Raw genomic sequence first — 18046 nt, forward strand, 5'->3', positions numbered from 1 at the left:
GCCTCAGTGTGTGGCTGACTCCCATCACCTGGTCAACTGGATTTAGTCTCAAGCCTTGGGTATGCCCAAGCTTGCCAAAAACTGCTGCTACCCGGTGAAACGGCAAGCCACATGCTTGTCTTTGCAAAGCCCTTCTCAGCAACCACTTCCATGTTTTTAGGAGAGCTTTCACCAACCAAACACTTGTTGAAGGTCTTGACACCTCTGCTGTTGGTTCAATTCTCTCAAAAGCAAACAGGCATCGTAGCTGAGCCCCCCCAGGATCTCCAGCGTCAGTTTTTGCTCACAGCAAACTACTTCCAGCCCTCTGTTCCCAACGTTCAATATGACGTGAAATGAAGAACGTCCCAGGCTCCTTCATGGGGAGAGGTGGGGCCGGAAAGTGCGTGGTCGAATCATCATGACCACCTTCCTCAGGGAATAGTAGTCTGTGTCCTTCCATGAGTACCACACGATACCATCTGGCCCCAGGATCTTGCGGTTTTTAATGGAGTATCGGCCGCCCTGTGATGCAGAGAAGGAAGGCTGGTCAGGCATGGGAAACACATGGAAGCATCATCTGGATGGGAGCATCAGACAACCAATTGCTCTGAAACACTGGAGCAAAGAGCTTAATGACCATGCAGTGAAAAACGCACGTAAAGCCCAACATTTTTCAAATGGTCCCAGTGGAGCTGGCACCCATCTGTCTCAGGCTGTGAGTCACCCGTACCACAAGTTTCCACCACGCAGTCCCAAATGCAGCGTGCGAGGTGTCTCAACACCCATGTCTGGCCAATGGCACTGAAAAGGCTGGACTTCCTTGGTGCCCAGCACTCATTTTGTTTTCTCCCTGGAGAGCAGAGGCTGGTCAAGCCAGGAAGGACTGCTATGATGTGAGGACCGACAGCCTCCTCCCAGCCTTGGACCTCGTGTGCTAACATCTGCAGCCTCATCCCTCCACCTTTCCTTGTAGTACACCCTGTTGAGGTTGGAGAAATAGGACTGGTTGGAGAAAAAGCACCTTGTGTCCTCGTCCCTCCACCTTACCTTGTAGTACACCCCGTTGAGGTTGGAGAAAAAGCACTGGTGGTACCACCAACCTCCATGGGAAATCTCAGCACAGATGTTCCCCGAGTCGGGTGTGCTGAAGCTCCTCTTGTTGTGGTACCAGGCAAAGGAATCCTCCACCGTCCCGCTGAACCCATCCACGTGCAGGCGGTAATAGTTTGACTCGTCCTCAATGCTGCAAGTAACAGAAATGGGACTATTTAATGGGGAGTGTTTGAGTCTCCTTTCCAACCTGGATACTGCATTCGTGGTGTGGACACCTAGCAATCATTGAGCTGCTTTGGCCAGCCTCCCTGCTATGATTCACCACCTCTAGAAGCCAAAGACGTTGTATTTTCCCTTCTGTGGGATGTGCATGATTTTGTCATGACTCAGGGCGCTTGTTAGAGGTCTGAACTGGGCAGACCATGACTCTAAAACCACAATAAAGGACTGCAGCAGCTTTGGCAAGACAGTCGCCTCTAATTACACAGCACTGCCTCCTCTCCACATAACAAGCATCCTGCTCTTCACCTAGACTGAGCTAATTAGTAATTTCCCCCTGGGCTAGCAAAGGCTGAAGGTCACTGCCATTGCACATGACAACTGATGAGAAGAGTCAGGGTGACCATTCAGAGCACACATTTGCTGGTGGAGGATGCTTCACAGCACATGCAGGCAATGGGATTTTTTTTTCCCAGCAGTTTTGGGGTCTACTCGAAGCCCTCAGGCTTCAAGTGTCCATAAGGTGCAGTGCTCCCTTGGACATCCTCCCACAGTGGATTACTCCACAGTCACCCACAAGTATTTCCCGTAGAGACAAGGAAGTAGTTCATCTGGGACAGTCTAGACAGAGCTGGTCACCCCTGCTTAAGAAGGGATGTGGCTGAAGTGGTATGGATAAACAAAACACCAGAGGAGGGGGAGAGCTAGAGACACTGAAGGACGTTACATCAGGTCCAGCAAGTAAATGAGTAAAGAGGGTAAATATCAAAACACAACTCTACACCAGAGACATGCTGGAGGGCCTGCCCAGCAAGACTATGGGATTCAAACCCCTGTTTTTGACATAGAGCTCAATAATTTTGGCAGAAAAAATACCGCTCAACAGCTGGGGACTGTCCATTAGATCCTACAGCTCCCTTCGCCCAGGGCTGTGGATGTTGGCCATGGCCAAAAGACACTGCACATTTGCTAGCTCACACCCAGGCTTCAACCTGGAGCAAAATTTGGTGGTAAAATCCAGGTGAGGAATAAAGGATAGACAACCTGGGCCCAGTCTGAAAAGCTGACTTGACAGAGTCATTCTGACCACAATGGGGTTCCCATGCCTGAAGGTCTCCCAACGTTGAACCAGTTGCATCTATGAGAACCAGGGAAGGCCATCCCACTTTCTACCTGAAGACCTGGTAGAAGGCATGCTTGTGCTTGTTGTTCCAGTCCTCCAGGTCGATGCGCAGAGAGTAGTCCCCTTGGCTCGTCATCTTGTGGATGTTCTCATTGCCCAGCCAGAACTCGCCATTGAGGTCCCCAAACCCCTCCTTGTACTCGTTCCAGGTCCGGTTGAAGTCAACTGAGCCATCCTGACGCCTTTGGATGACTGTCCAGCCCCCACCTGACAGGAGAGAGAGAGATCATAAAATGGGAGTCTCCAGGGAGCATCCAAAGGTCCCAGACAGACCCCTTACTGGTGTCACCTCTGAGGATCCATATGCAGCTCAGCAAGGTGTCTCCTTGTCCTATGTCCTCCCACCAACTGGCAAAACACAGGGGATAAAACGTGATGCCCATCATAGCCCACAGAAAGACGCTCCTACGTCTCCCGTGTCGGTTCATGATGGTGTTCCCCTGTTGGCTGTCAAAGGGTCCTTCCAGATCTTAAGGTGATTTTAAATGAGAGAGAGATGGTAGTTTTCAGGAGGCAAATGTTTGGGGACTGGAACAAACTAGAGATCCTGGAGTTTGGAGATTATTACGTACTGTTCCTGCAGCACCACAGAGGCACACAAGCTCTCCCAGTATTGTCTCACTGTCTCCATCTGCTCTCCCATCTGTCCAAATCCCTCTCTCCTCTGTTATTTTATTCCAATATTGTAAGCTTGGGACAGGGGGGGACTGGACTGGGCCATCTTGTTATTCGCTGTTTGTACAGCCTGTCACTCGACAGTGTCCAAGATTGTGTTGATGGTCATGCAAATAATAGTAATGACATAACAGACACCACATTGTCTGAACAACCTGTTTCTTAATGAGCACGTGCATCCCAAAGCTGCAATCACCTGTAGATCCTCCGACAGGTGAGATGCTTATGTGTGGGGAGCTGCACCCCTTCCTCCAGCGTGGGACGCGTTGATGTGACACATCCTTCTGGGCTGGAGTAGATCCATGGGGCAAGGAACTAACAATTCACTGCCCCATTTCCCTGATGATTGCTGTTATTCTTCCAAAACTCAAGTGTTGCAAACTAATTTTGTTAGTGAGTTTGTGCCTTGAGATGACAGTAATGTGCTCTGTATGGATATTTAGACAGCAAGGCTGTGGGAGGTCACCTGCTCCCTCACTTATACTCCAAAATATCTGTGGGAGAGGATCTATCTCTCCCCTCCTCAGTTCAGCACAGCTCCAACCAGTGGTTGCCCACACATAGCCCTCAACTACCCAGAGATGCTCCAGATACCCCCAGTGACCAGCCACTACTACAGAAGGGCTTCCTTTTCCCTAAGCCCTGTGTCATATCCACTAGTGTGTTGCAAATATCTTGGATGCATGAGGGCATCTCAAAGAAAGAGCACTAAACACCTGTATTTAGGCAACCGAATTCCAGCCGTACTGTCTGAAGTATTCATCCAAACCCCTCCTTTCGTCAGCCGAGAGGCCAAGTCCTCTGTCCCAGGGGAAGAGCCCTTCTGGAGACGCTACTCTTGCTGACTATGAAGTGGCTTAGAAATAGCTCAGATATAAGATGCAAATCTCAGGTTAGACAAATCCCACCCAAAGCTCTGCTGGAAGATGTTGTAGGTGCCTCCTGCAGTACCTTCGGTGTCCATCTCGCACAGCACTTCGATAGGCATCCCTCCGACCGAGGGCATGATGCTGTAGACCCCAGACCGCCGGAGCCCATTGTAGTAAACAGAAGCACAGTCGATGGGGCAGTTCCTGGCGTGCTTCACCTCTAAGCAAGAAAGCAGAGAAACACGGTGTTTAGTGCACAGCGTGGAGAAAGGAGCACACAACCAAAGCCAGAATCGTTTTCATGCAATCGTAATGCAGAGCCTGACAAATAATCCTGGATTCAGAGCTGCTTCTGAAGCTGAAAACCTCTGCAGCACACCAGCTTCATGCCTGAGTGCAGTGGCTTATTAGTGATAAGGTTCGTTAGCACAGATCTGCACTTAAGAATGCTGTGGCTGAGGAACGATCTTCAGTTCAACTGGTTTTGTAATGGCAACACAGAAATGACATGCATTTTGCCAGGCTCAAATTAGATTGTATCTCCCACCAAAACATCTTATATACTGATAAAGAATTGGCTGGTTCTCCAGCAATGGTTGGTGTAGATAATAGCGGAAGGTTTTTCTTCTCCCAAACTTCTGCTGCAGGTTTTGTCTTACAAGGAAAGAGGATCAAAATTGTTCTGGAGAACCTAAGGACGTTTTTAACTGGGATATGTCAGGTGGGATTTGTTTCACGTGGCACCAGCCATCTACACTTCAGGCAGGCAGTCTCAGTTAGTCCTTAGAGACAGGCTTCTGCAGAGGGCAATTCATCCTGGTTTTATGTGGGGAGGAGAGAAGAGCTGCTCTCCCAGCTCCCTCCATCACCCACCGAAGGAGCTCAGCTGAGTTCTCTGCACAGAGCTGCATGCGGACATCCGAGATGCCCTGGGGCTGGCTTCCAGCAGTCCCGTGTAGGTCCTGTCTTGTGTCTGCTGGGCTTATGTGGATGTTTTGGATGCTCCAGAGTATTTCAGGTGGCACTAGGTGTCAGGTGAACCGAGACCCTAGTCATAGCAGTGGAAAGAGCATGCTGAATTGCTCTCGGTCCATGCACTGATTGCCCTGTTATCTTAAATACCCAGCTCACATAGGGACATGTATATGTAGATACCCTACACGAAGCATCTTCACTTGTGACCTGAGCCTCGCTGGTGGGATGAATCCCATCTTTAGAAAGAAAGGCAGGTCACACAGGCAGCTCCCCTTCCTTCCACACACACAGCTACACCAGCCTGAAGCACAGTGTTGCCTGAATACCGGACTGGGATCACGGGGAGAACCAGGACCCTGAGGGAGGGCAGAAAGCACGCGTTGGAGATGATTGCCCTTCCATGAGGCACACAGAAAGGATGAGACCGCGGAACTGGCAGATGACAAAAGCTCCTTGTGGATGGGAAGGTAAGTCCGGGGTGGGGAATGATGGACGAATAGTTGCAACACCCCAGCTCACCAAGTGGAGAGTGTGGTGGCTGCGGGGTCCTCTGCAGATTGGGGACATCCTTTGAGGTGGGCACCAACCGACAGTGTTGCTGCAGGGGAGTGTGGGGGGGAAACCTGTTGTGCACAGCAAGCAGAGGTCAGGGAGAGGCAATAGACACCCAGCAAGCACCTGGGACAGTAGGCAGAGCCCAACCCCACGTAAAGTTAGTCAGCTAGAAGTGCTGCATCAGCTGGCGTTCTCCAGGCCAGAGAAGTCACCATCCCGGTCACATCAAGTTATCGAGATGAATCCCTGCTCTGGCTTGCACAGAGCAAAACATTCCAGGGACTAACAAGGAAAACAGCCCAAAACCTAGCAAAAATCTAAATGCATTAATTAAAAAAAAAAGAGCATGTGAGAAATAACAGAAAATAGTTGTTTTTCAAAGTTGAAGAGTTTCATCAAAGCCCTAATTTCATGCTGTGAATTTTTGAAGAAAAAAAATAATTCTTGGTTTTTTTGTGAGGTTTTTTGGATGGAAAAACAGTCTCTGGCTTTGGGAGGAAGGCTCACGCAGCTGACTGCAGGTGGGGTGGTGATGGAGGCAACACCAACCTGGCTGTCAGAGCCTTGAGCTGCTCCCTGCGAGCATCCCACACCATCCGTGGAGAGAAAAAGGAGGCACTGAGGGGCAGGACCCCTCTCCTAGACAGCACAGAAGCCATCCCCAGAGGTGTCCATTGCTCTGAGGAACCCTCCTGGCTGCCTTGGAAAGGCAGGTTGGGTGATATCGGACTCCTGGCCAATGCAAAGGGGATTTAAAGCAGTGTTCCCACAGCCTTTTCCTTCAGCCCCCCGAGAGAGAGAGGATGTAAGGGCGAAGCATCCCCTCCCAGCCAGCCCCAGCAGCTCCCCATCACCTGGATGGTGCATCTCCTCCTGCAGCCTCATCTCGGCGGGGCCGAGGCAGGTAGGATTGCGCCAGGCCCAGTCGGTCAGGACAGAAATGTTGTTTATCTGTGCCTGCATGTCGTAGAGCAGCGTGGCCTGGATGTGCTGCAGGGTGCTGGCCTCGCTGTATCGATGCTCCAGGTCCTGCACCCGTTGAGCCAGGCTGTGGTTCCGGCCGGCCGCCTCCTCGTGCTGCGGGCAGGGAGAAAGGTGGGATGCGGGGGATGCCTGGGGACCGGCCCCATGGCCCCAGGACCCCCTAGGGATGGGCAGGCAGGGGAGCAAAAAGGCAGAGGAGCGCTCACTGCTCACACCAACAGCGACCGAGGACCGCAAGGACGGTGCCCGCATCCTCACCCTCACCCTGCATCCCCGTACCGGTTCCCAGTTCACCGTGGGAGCCACAGGCAGGTCGATATTCCCAGGCTGTGGTGCAGGCAGGGCACGCACAGGCAAGCCTAGGGCTGCAAGAGCAGGGCAAGCATCTAGGATTCCTCTCCAAACACCCTTCAGTCGGCAACCTGTTGTAACGTGGTGCGGCCTCTACGTATTTAGCAATGCCACCGCAGCTGGGTTTTCCTTCCAAAAAGTTGCCCAGTCTCCCCTTGAACCATATAATATTTTCTAACATTATAAGGGTCTCCACAGCTTACCAACACATTGCATGATGAGCTTGCATCGCCTGCTCTTTGGGCAATGGCTGGTGCCCTATAAAGAGCAATGACCACATCCATGCTATGCAAGGAGCAGGTGTGGTACAGGACCCCAGCCCCTTTCATAACCCTTTTGCTGCTTATTTTTAGGACAACCAGTCTCTGATCCTATGTAAAAATATATGTGAAGCTGGCTGGAGATGCCCACAGCTCGTGCCAGGAGATGGGCACCCCGAGCCCCACCAGCACGCACCGAACATGCCGCAGACACAGTCACTGCAGACACGCTTGCCTCTCTTGTTCAGTGCTCCCAGCCCATTAGATGGCAGAGCAGGCCTTAAACAGCACCTCCAAAATCCCACAGCACCCTGGGAATCCACCCTCCCTCCCCTGAGCAATGCAACAGCTCTACACCGTGCTCCCCAATCCCTCCTGAGGGTCTGGCAATCCCAGACCCCCCTCTGCGGCAGAGGGATGCTGGGTCTCCACCAGCGCTGCCCTTCCCTGTCTGTGTCTTCCTCCATCACCCACTCCGCATCATTGTCTTGGGCTCACAAGTCACCTCGAGACCCCGAAAATAAACGAGTTTATATTGTCCCCTCCCTGTCCCCAGAGACGGGGGCAAATCTGGATTTTCAAGTGTCCGTGCAAGCATGTGGCTTATTGAATATCCCTGGGGACACAGAGATCTGGCACTTGATTCATCAGTACCTGCAAAAGTGCAGTAGTGCTGCTGAGGGTTGGGGAATTCCTTCAGCTGGAAGGGGTTTGCATGCCCAGAATATGGGTTTTTCCCTTCCAGCTGCTCCCAGGACCCAGCTCACCCCTCAGTCCCCATTCCTGCCAGGACAGGTCTGCGCTTGCCGTTCCCAGGAGATGGCATCACCACTGCTGGGTTATTGTACCAGTAACTAACGGCAGCTCTGTAATATCCTTCCCAATGCTGCTTGAGCATTGCCTCCATGGCCCTGCTAAAAGCCCATCAAACCTGCCCGTATCCTAAAATCCAGAGCAGCTAGAAAGGCAGGGGCAGCAAAGTGGGAATTATGGCGTGCAACGACATGGTGCTTTCCTTCTCAGGACTGCAACGTCTCCGGCTCTACCATAAATCAGCCGTCCCCCCCCAACCTGCTCTGTGAGCTGTGACTGATACAGGCTTCTTCCAGCTCCCTTCACCTACGCATCAGCTCTCCGAGTAAACCCCATGATGCTTTCTCCCAGACAGTCTCCTCCTCCACAGTTGATACCTTTTTTTTCCTGCTGCTGATTAAAAACAGCGCAGCCAGACCACCGCGGTGGTGCCCTGATGCTGCTCCCTTCACCACATCCCTCTGCACCGGTGGGACCGGGGCTGTAATTTTGCACCGCGGGGTCCTGCTCTGTGCATGCCCCAGCCGTGCAAATGCAATAGGAGTGGAAATACAAAGGGAGAGCTGAGCGAGGGGGTTCCTTTTGCTCCCTAAATTGCACTTGGAAGGAGGGAAGCACGGCAGAGATGGGGTCAACCTGTCTGACCCAGTTTGGGTGTCCCCGTTAGCCCGAGAGGAGCTGTGACCTGGAAGAGCCTGTTGCTCTCACTCAGCTCAGGAAGGAATGCTGAGCTCGGAGAGACGTCTCCGCTTGGACGGACAAGCCCACGCTGAGCTCCTGGAGAAACGCGGATGGCAAACCCCAGGGAGACCAACCAGCGGCAGCTGGGGGCTGATTAATGAAGATGGATTAAGGGAGCAACAGCTCCTCGGTGGGAGGAACGGAGGCGGAGGAGAACTGCCCAGGCTGACACAGCGGGGAGTTGGGCAGGACGGCTCCTGGGAGATGCAAGGGGACGCAGGAGGAAAGCAGCTGCCCGGGCTGGGCACAGGTGTTGGGAATTGGGCAAACCAACGCAGTGGGAAAACTCCTTATGGGAGAGTCCCAAAGCCGGCGGGGAGCAGCTCAGCAGCTGTTGCTGCTTCTGGTTTCCTCCGTGCAGCTGTAACTGCAGCTTTGCTTCTTGCTTTTTTCCCCCCTCCAGTGCTTGGAGGGTGACAGGACACACTCATTGCCATCAGCTAAACTCTCCAGATTTTGTTTAATTCCTTCTTCTTCTGCACCTCCCATCCCTTTTTTTTTTTTTCAGACTCATGAAAAAAACCTGAGGTTGGAAGAAATGGCTGGAAGTCTCCAGCCCACCCTCCTGCAGAAAGCAGGGCCAATTTCCAAGCTGGATCTGTTTGCTCAGGGCCTTTTCCAGTCGAGGTCTGAAACTCTCTACAAATGATCTCAAAAGATCTCAGAGGATGTCCCCTTTCTGAGTGCAGCGGTATCTTGGTGGCACAGATGTTGCTGGCACCGTCCCCCAGGTATGAACCACTCAGAGACACCTCGGTAGGACCTGGGACCTGGCTGCTCCAGGACACCTGGGTGAACCCCGTGTCCCTCAGCTCTCCTTGTAGGGTGAGGAGCCCAGCAGCACCCCACAGCAGACACATCTCCTTCAGAGCTGCTCGCCTGGGTTCCCACTGAGGAGAAACAAGCTCTCCCAACTCATCCCATCCTCCAGGAGACATCCAAGAGGTCCGAGCAGCATCTATGACTGCACTCACTGCTCAGATCTCTACGAGATCGGCTGGATCCCATAGAGATCCTTGCATGGCAGATGCTGGAGTTGGGTAGGAGGAATCCCACCCTTTGCTGCTGCTCCAGAAACATCCCTGTCCACCAGCTTCTCCCCAGCTGCCAGACATGGGCTGGAGTGCCAGGGTATGATGTGAAAGCATCTGCTACCTGTCTAAGGATGATTCAGTTAAAAAAAAAAAAATAAAAAGATAAAATAGCAGGCAAAGGGATCATAAACTAAGCAAAAAGGCACAGAAATTACCAGGTGGGTCATAAGGGAGACAATAAGGAAGAGCTGAGGCTTCAGCCGCTGCAGATGGGCCAGGAAGGGACCTGCTGGGACATGGCCTTGAACAGGGTCCAACTGAACCCTGCAGTAGATAAGAAGGGGGAAACACGATTATAAGGACTATTATGGGCTTGTGGGACTGTGTGAAACTAATTATAGGATGTTCAGGGGAAAGGCTAAAGATGGGGAACAGAGGGTGGATGGGGTAGGGAAATGAGTGTAGGAAAATTGAGAGATGGGGGAGTTAAAAAGTGCTGGGCATGAGTACACCCGCTGCCAGGCAGTGCCCTGGTCCAACTGAGCATGATCACTGCAGTCTGTTTTCTCTTCTTTTGCAGTCCTTTCCTTAGCTTATTTTTTTCGGTGCAATCTCACCCTCTCCTATGTGTGAGTGCTGCAGGGTCTAAGTGCCTGCAACTGGAGGGACGTGGGCCACAGGGCTCACAGGTCTAGGTCAGGGTGTACATGCATGTGCATGGGCACATCCATGTCTATGTGCATATATACATGTATATGCATGTATATTTTTATGTACACGTGCATGTGCATGTGTATATGCATATGCATGTGCACGTGTATGTGTATGTATGAGGGGTCTAAACACCAGCAGCTGGAAAGACCTGAGAGTGTTTGTATTGCCCCGGTGAATTTAATTGTGCTAGCAAACTTCAAGCTGGACCAGCTGGAGAGCAGGAGGAGACCAGCACGCAGGCTGAAAAGGGGCAGGATCTGGGCATGGATGTTAGATGGACTGAGAGCCCATGCTCTGCATCTAATTCCCTCGCCTGGACACCGAGCGTCCTGCTGGAGGCCACCAGCTCAGCTCCCCCTGCAGCCACCACCAGGCAACCAGCATCCCCGGACGGAGATTCTCCTCCTTCTTCCCTCTGACTCTGAAGAGAACCTGCACAACTGCCATAGACCAAACACCTTGCCTTTAGATGGGTCATTTCAAAGTCTGGAAATGAAGAACGGATTAAGAGCATGAACACCGCAGGGGAAATATTTAGTGCGTTACCATCCATCTCCCTCCTTGGCTCTGAGCGGGAGAGGTCAGTGAAAGAGCTGCAGCTCCAGGTAACACAGAAGTGTGTTTTGGGGCCAGCGTAGGGAGCTGGGATTGGGGAAAGACAGATTAAATAGTCCTAAGGGACAAAACGTCACCAGGGGGTGAATGTGGGAAGTCAGGAGACCGAAGACCTATTGCACCAGCGTGTCCCAGTGCAAGTGCAAGGAGAAAATGGGAAAGGAGCAGTGGAAAGCGGGTGAGAAGGCAGGATGGGGGACAGGGGCCAACAGGGGAGGAGGGACCCCACGTGGGGGGCACCGAGTGGGTCTGCCTGAGCACAAGCACCCATCCTGACTCACTTGATCCTCTCCCTTCCTCCGTTGCACCAGGAACATCTTGATCCCGTGGAAATACCCACAGCACAGACACCCACCCAACAGCTTGGCCATCCCAGCACTCGAACAGCCCCGCAGCCTGCGGCACGGCCTCGCTCTCCCCACGGGGCTGCCCAAACGAGCCTTTCCAAACAGGGATCCCAAGGGCAAGGGTGAAAGGAAGCCAGATAGAGAATAAATCACCCCCAGACCCTAACCGTATCAGACCTCATCTCCTGCAAGAGCACAGACAAGGGTGCTGTTCACCCAGCGGTCTGGGGCTCTTCCAGCTGACATCGGTACACTGCTGCCGGTCCTTCTGCACATCTCATCAACAGCCCGGGGAGGAACCTTAGCTGGGAAATGGCTCCTACGGCCAGCAAAATACACCTTGCTCCTACCCCGTTCCCAGCTACAACCCCGTGCACGCTGCTGCTCGCCGCTGCTGAGGGCCAAGCCAAGCGTTTGCCGGGCAAAACCACGGAGCAGTGCCAAACATCTGAGAGCTTCAGAGGTGCCAAACAAGGTTGGAAAAAAATGTATTAGCGTGAAGCTTCAGGCTGCGGGGCTGGTGAAAGGAGGCGGGGTGGGATGAGCACCAGAAAGGAGACTGCAGGAAGGGTGCCATGGGCTGGAGGTGAGGGCTTCTCCTGCTCAGCTGTGGCCATCAGAGATGTGGTCCTTCACCAACCACCCAAAACTCCAGATCTAGTCTGGGATCCTGCTACGGGCAATGGGATGGATCAGCAACCCCTACGAGACAGGCTCGAAGGTGGAGGAGATAGCACAGATAAAACACTGAAGGGTCTGTGGCTAATGTCACGAAAGATCACCCCTGGAAGGCTCCTGATCCATCACAGTAGGAGCAGCTGGGGTTTAATGGATATCCCAGCCCCTGGTCAGAACAAGACCATATGCTTCACTGGGTGTCCTCCTCCCCCTGCAAGCTGCTGGGAGCTGGAAGGGACCGTGGGGAGGGACCGTGGGCACCCGCACGGAGGGGGTCTGCGAAGGGCAGCCCTTTACCTGCAGCTCAAGGACTTTGATGCGGTGCCGGTGGTTCCTCAGCTCCTCCTGTAGCTCTGAAATGAGCTCCCGCAGCTCCAGGACCTGCTGCTTGCGCTCCTCGTTCTCGTGGAGCCAGTAGGACACCTCATCGGTGCAACGAAACATGTCCGGGCACCGCTGCTCATCCCCTTGCGGCAGCGTGGCCACGATCTTACAGCGGCCGTTGGGCAGCACCTGGTTGCTGTACTCGCCACACTGGATCAGGCCCGTGCCCTCCTGGGGACCCTCGTGGTCTCTGTACGCCGCGGGCAGGGATTTCTGCAGGGAGAGGCTGCACAGCGCGGCCACGAGGGTGAGAGATAGCAAACCTGCCCTGGCAGAGCCGGCGCCGGTGGGGCAGACCTCCATCAGGCGGGTGAGGATGGTCCCCGGGGCTGACCCCACGTGCCTCGTCATCAAAGACCGTTGGGGAGAAAGGTGGCAGTCCCCAGGGCATAACACCGGGTCTTCTCCCGAGAGCTAGCGGGTGAGGTTGCAGCTATATGGGAGCAGAGCATCAGTAGGGATCCTAGAGCTCCCGCCGAGGGGGTCACTGCAGGCAAGGGACCTGCCTGTCCCCATAGAGCATCCTCCCCGACATCACCTGGTGGCCACCAAGCTGGGACCAGCTCCGGTGAGAGCTCCTCTGCTCTCCTGGCCAGGCTCCACCAGCTTCGTGGGCTGCGTTTCCCTTCCCGCAGAGCTGCCGGTTGGCTTGGAAGGTGTTGAGGTCTGGCCGGGGGTGGTCAGCCCCTGGGGCAGGGCTTTCTGCCCACGCAGGACCATGCATGGGAAGGAGCTGGCTCCCCCAGATGGGGCATCCCACGACGCTGTCAGTCCCTGAAATGGGAACCAGAGCAAGGAGACAGGTGACGGAGAGAAAGGATGAGCAACCAACCCTCCCCACCATGCTGCCCACCTGCAGCAAACTGACAGGTCCCCCCACCTTCCCTGGCCCCCTCCAGCCATCCCCATGGGCCAGGGGCTCAGGGCACAGATTTGCAGCTCTCTCCATGTCCCTGTGTATGACTTTTTCTTAGCAGATGTAACTATAAATGGAGTTATCAAGTGAATGGTGGCCACCTACATGGGAAGCCCAGACCACCAACCCACCCTTGGGCAAGGTTAGACCACCAACCCATCCCCGGGGCAGTCTGGATGGACCCTCGCCGTGGGCTGATTGCCCCACATGGGCTCAGGTCCAAGGGAGCATGGAAGGATGGTGGTCTGGCCACCATCCAGGTGAGACAAATACGTGACTTGGCCCCTTTTATCCAGAGAAATCAGGCTCCCCATGCGGCCAGAGCTGCCCTCTGATCCCTGCCCGACACCAGGGCTCCCAGCCATGGCGTCACGCTCTGGGTCTTCTCCCAAGGTTTCTCCCCACCAAAAGCCATCCCCATCCCACTCTGGTGAGGACAGAGAACTGGGAGGGAGGCCACAGCTCCCCAGCAGCACCCCAGCTCCCAGCAAGCAGCACCCCAGCTCCTGAAATACCTTCAAAAGTCCTGGCCAGGCTCTCCGGAGGCAAGAGCAGAGAGCAGTGAGCACTGACTGGCCATGGGGAGCGGGGTGTGATTTAGGGGACACTAAATGCTTATTCCCCTTGATCCTATCACCGCACTATAAATAGGGCCAAGAGAGCCGCCAGTCTCAGACAACGCACAGGAGGGAGGAGCGCAGGTCCCGGCGTGACCTTATCAGTGTATAGGGGATTAACAGTGCCTTGGCAGGAGGGCATCACTCCCCCTCGCCTAGAAACCCCCTTTCACAAACCAGGGCTGTGTTTTGGGGAGAGGGCAGTTTCATCCGGCGTGCAGTGACCTGCCCCATCCCAGAAGTTGTGGGGGAGAAGCTTCCCAACCTGGCCATGGACAGGGGCTCGGGGAACAGCCATCATTTATTTTATTCACTAGCCCAGGGCTTTCTTTTTGATTTTGCAAGGGAGTAATGTCAACAGGCTTGCTTAATTACATATGCTAATCATTCAGCTGTAGGAATGCAAGCTGAAACCAGAGATTTCCATATTGAACAAAACTGTTGGCTATTGGGTTTTCTTCCCTTAATGTAAAGAGTTTCTAGATGATGTTCCCAGGGTGATTCCCACAAAGGAGATACTCAAACCAGCTCAGATGGCCTCCAAAACCAGAGGAACTGCCTGGAGAAGGGGAGCTTCATTAGCAAATGCCTGCTCGGGCGGTTTGGAGAGGTGCTGAACCTCACCGGTCCTCCAGCAGCTATCCCAGATGGCCACGTGAGTGTCCTTTGGAGGACCTGTCACCTCCACGGACAGGACCCTCCTGCACTGCTGGTGGCCCCCAGCGAGGCTGGCAGGAGGCTGTGGGTCTGCATGTGACAAGGGGGGGACACAGCTTGCATTACACCCAAGCATCCTGACCCTACATGCCGTGGTGGGACCATGTCCTGCCCTGACTTCCCCACAGCTGGATCCAGCCCAGGGGATCCACTCTTCCCCTGGGAAGGATGAAATCTGAGTTCAGCTCTAGGGTCAGGCAGAAAAACTACCAGCCCAGCCAGATCGCCAGCCCACAACCAGCTCCCGGCTTTGCTTTCAGCTTGTAAAAATGTTAGGCGAAGGGGTTTTATTTGTTTTCTTTTTGTGGAGTTGATCGGGGCAGAGCAGGGGGATGAGCTGCCTCTGACTGCTGCCAGCTCAGGACACCCCTGGGCTGGTTTCTGCATCTCCAGCACAGCAGGCATCTCCGTGTCCGTATCCACCACCCAGGGTGGCTTGGAGAAGAAGGGACGGCAGCAGCAAGTCCCCTGTGCAAGCAGAGCCTGCCCCAAGCTCGTGCACACTAATAAAGGGAGAGCAACCAGCCCAGGCAGGGAGAGATCACCCCAGCTCTCCCCTCCTGGGAGAACCTCCCGAGGACACCTTGTCTTGCTGGGGCAGGGACCCGGATTGCTCCAAAAATCACACCTCTTCGCACATGCTGCCTCCAGCCAAGTTGCCCTCTGCCCTTTTTCAAGCGTGGCTGCGCTTGGCTTCGACAGCCACTTGTGGGAGAGAAAAATAAGGCTGAAGCATCCTCCCTGGAGCTGGCAGGAGCTGTGCCAGTGCAGCGGGTAGCCAGCCTGGACAGCAGTGCTGGGTAAAACAGTGGGGAGAGGGACCCTGAGATCAGCCCACAAAGCTCTGCCATAAGGGACAGCAAGAGAAGTGCTGTGTGAAGGGACACGATGGGCAGAGGATGGGAAAATGGGGCTGAGGGCAGGGGGGAGCCAGAAAAAGGGCATTGCAGGGAAGCGAGGAGTGGTGGTCCATCTGGACGTGATGGACGTGAAGACCTTTCGGTGCTGACACTTCTCTTTGGGCTGGATCCCACTGCTGCACCAGCAAACCCCACTCCACCACCACAAGAGTTGTTCCTCTGGTCAGATGTTAGACGTTTACTCTCCAGGCTTGTCCTGAGCCACCCCATGGCCAGTGGAGAGAAAACGGATGCAATGGTAGACACCAAAATGATGATAAGATGAATTGCACCCCACAGATGGCTCTTTATGGGGCAGTACGGGGGGGTATCACGGCAGGGCACCAACGGGAACATCTTGCTCTCGAATCCCAGCCAAGAGCTTCTCCAGCACGATTAGCTAAAGACCAGCTTTCCTTTATTGCACATGAGTGGATAGACATTTAACATGCTTGTCTACAATGAAATCCATTATCCTCGTCTTTCACAGAGGCCCTGCAGTTCTGGTTCCCCCTCTTCATGGCTGGACGTAGTGGGCGAGAGGAGGTGGAGGAGGGATGGAGCCAGGTACGTCCAGGCCCTTTGTGTGGCCACTCAGGAGGCACTCTCCCCATAAATGTTTGGGCTCCTAAATGGATCTGACCTCCCCTCCTCCAGTGCCTTTGCCTTTCATTTTCCTTCCCTCATTATTCTTGGGAAAAAAAAAACCCAACCCTCATCCGGATCATTAGCGTCAGAGACGGAGACGGGCGCTGAGTGCCACATGGAAGAGGTGAACGTACATTTCATTCAGTGCCCCTCGAGTGGCATTTTGCTCAAGGCTGCTCCTTCACAAAAGGAGATGTGAAAATGGTCCCCGCTGGCGGCTCGCCGCTGGCCGCCCTGACAGGGCTCGATGCAAAGCTGCCTCTTCAGGGAGACAAAGCACGGCCATTTCTTCTGCCTTCGATTGATGTCTGAGTTGTCTGGGGAGCATTTAGCGAGGAGGGGAGAGGGGAAGGGGGGGGAAATTCAATGAGAGAGCCTGGGCAATGCTAATAGAGATAACGGCTCTGAAAGACTCAAGGTTGAGTGCTCGGCATTTGGTCTGCCCGTCTTCAGCATCCTTCCCCACTGTTTGGGGGGACATCAGCTATGACCCCTCCAGCGGCCCGGGATTAATTGAAGCCAACAGCAAGAGCCCTGGGTACCCCTTGGCCAACTCTTTCCAAAGTCATAGATGCAGCTTACACCACCCTGCCAGGGAGTAGCTGTTGTTGAGCATCCATCTCCCCAGTGTGCTGTGAAAAGCAGCACCATGAGGCTCTGTGCCACCACCATCCTCCTCTGCCATGAGCACGTCTTCTTCTGCTTCCTCCCAAATGCAGGAATGCACAACGTTTCCATGGGCAAGCAACTCTTGCTCTTCCCGCTCCATCCCAAACCCCACTCCATCTGCTCCCCACTGTAGTTTCTGGAGGAGATGAGGTCCCCACCGCCATGGCCCAGGTGCTGCAGCCTCTCCTCTGCTCGATGGCCTGTGGCCAGCCTTCAACAGCTCACGTGCCCTCAGTGTGCAAACAACCTACCGGCTTTCACTTGGTCTCTCTTTGAGGGAGAAATGTCAAAAAATGCAATACTTTTCTTATTCCTGCCCAATGGAGTGAAGACAGCCCCAGGTATGCCTGGATAAGTCTCCATCCCTGATCCTGCCTTGGTCTCCTGCAGAAAAGGACAAACTAACCCAACTCTACCTACCCCAACCTCTTAAGATTGCAATGACCCAGATTAGCTCCCCCCCGCTAACAGCAATAATCAGTGATTTGCTATAAAATAATCAGCAGTAAGAGGCAGTTCAGAGGCTCCTGAAGAGCAGGGAGCCCCAAAAGCAGAGTAAATTTTAGTGCTGCTTCGCTGCCCGCGGTCACGCTCCAAAAATATCAGCAAAAGCCATACCCTGAGGTACAGGGGCCATGGATTTCCAGGGCTCCTGCTCTCCACCAGCTCCAAGCCCTGGATGCAAAACTGCCCTGCGATGCCCTGCCCTGGGTAACCCCCGGGTACCTCGGATGGAGATTTAGGGTCCAGCTGGAGCTGGGGAGCTGCTTGTGCTCTGGAAGGCACCGCAGGTCTCAGGGCTGCTTTGGGATCCTGCGGGGATCCGGCTCTGCCCGGGGGTTTTGCTAAGCGCCTTCGCCCTTAATCCTCCCGGAGAGCACCAGCCCTGGGCAGAGGCAGCATCTCGAAGGGGCAAGCAAGGCTGTTCGCACCCCTCGGGGCTGCTCCTCTCTTGGCTCCCCGCAGCCTCCTGAATCCTCCTCCCATCCTCTCTTCTCTCCGGGAATATTCAATGTGTGATTTAAAGAGAGATGAAGTTGCAGAAAGGAGGAAAACAGGACACGGCTGAGTGTCACAGGGGCTGGGGGCAGTTCTCCTCCCACGGGACCCCAAAACGCAGCGTGAGCTCTGGGTTGCAGGAATGAAGT

At 54.1% G+C, this 18046-nt stretch overlaps 1 protein-coding gene across 1 annotated transcript; it reads right to left on the reverse strand.

Annotated features, from left to right (window-relative positions):
* Positions 1-357: 357 nt before the first annotated feature.
* LOC142041146 (fibrinogen C domain-containing protein 1-B-like) lies at positions 358-12783 on the reverse strand. The gene is made up of 6 exons (XM_075049801.1): positions 12346-12783; positions 6366-6588; positions 4064-4201; positions 2425-2644; positions 1030-1225; positions 358-504 (listed from the first exon to the last, which is right to left on the reverse strand). The coding sequence occupies exons 1-6, from the start codon at positions 12781-12783 to the stop codon at positions 358-360; spliced, it is 1362 nt and encodes a 453-aa protein (XP_074905902.1).
* Positions 12784-18046: the final 5263 nt, after the last annotated feature.

Source organism: Buteo buteo, chromosome 17 (genome assembly GCF_964188355.1).
Source record: "Buteo buteo chromosome 17, bButBut1.hap1.1, whole genome shotgun sequence".
NCBI classification, from domain to species: domain Eukaryota; kingdom Metazoa; phylum Chordata; class Aves; order Accipitriformes; family Accipitridae; genus Buteo; species Buteo buteo.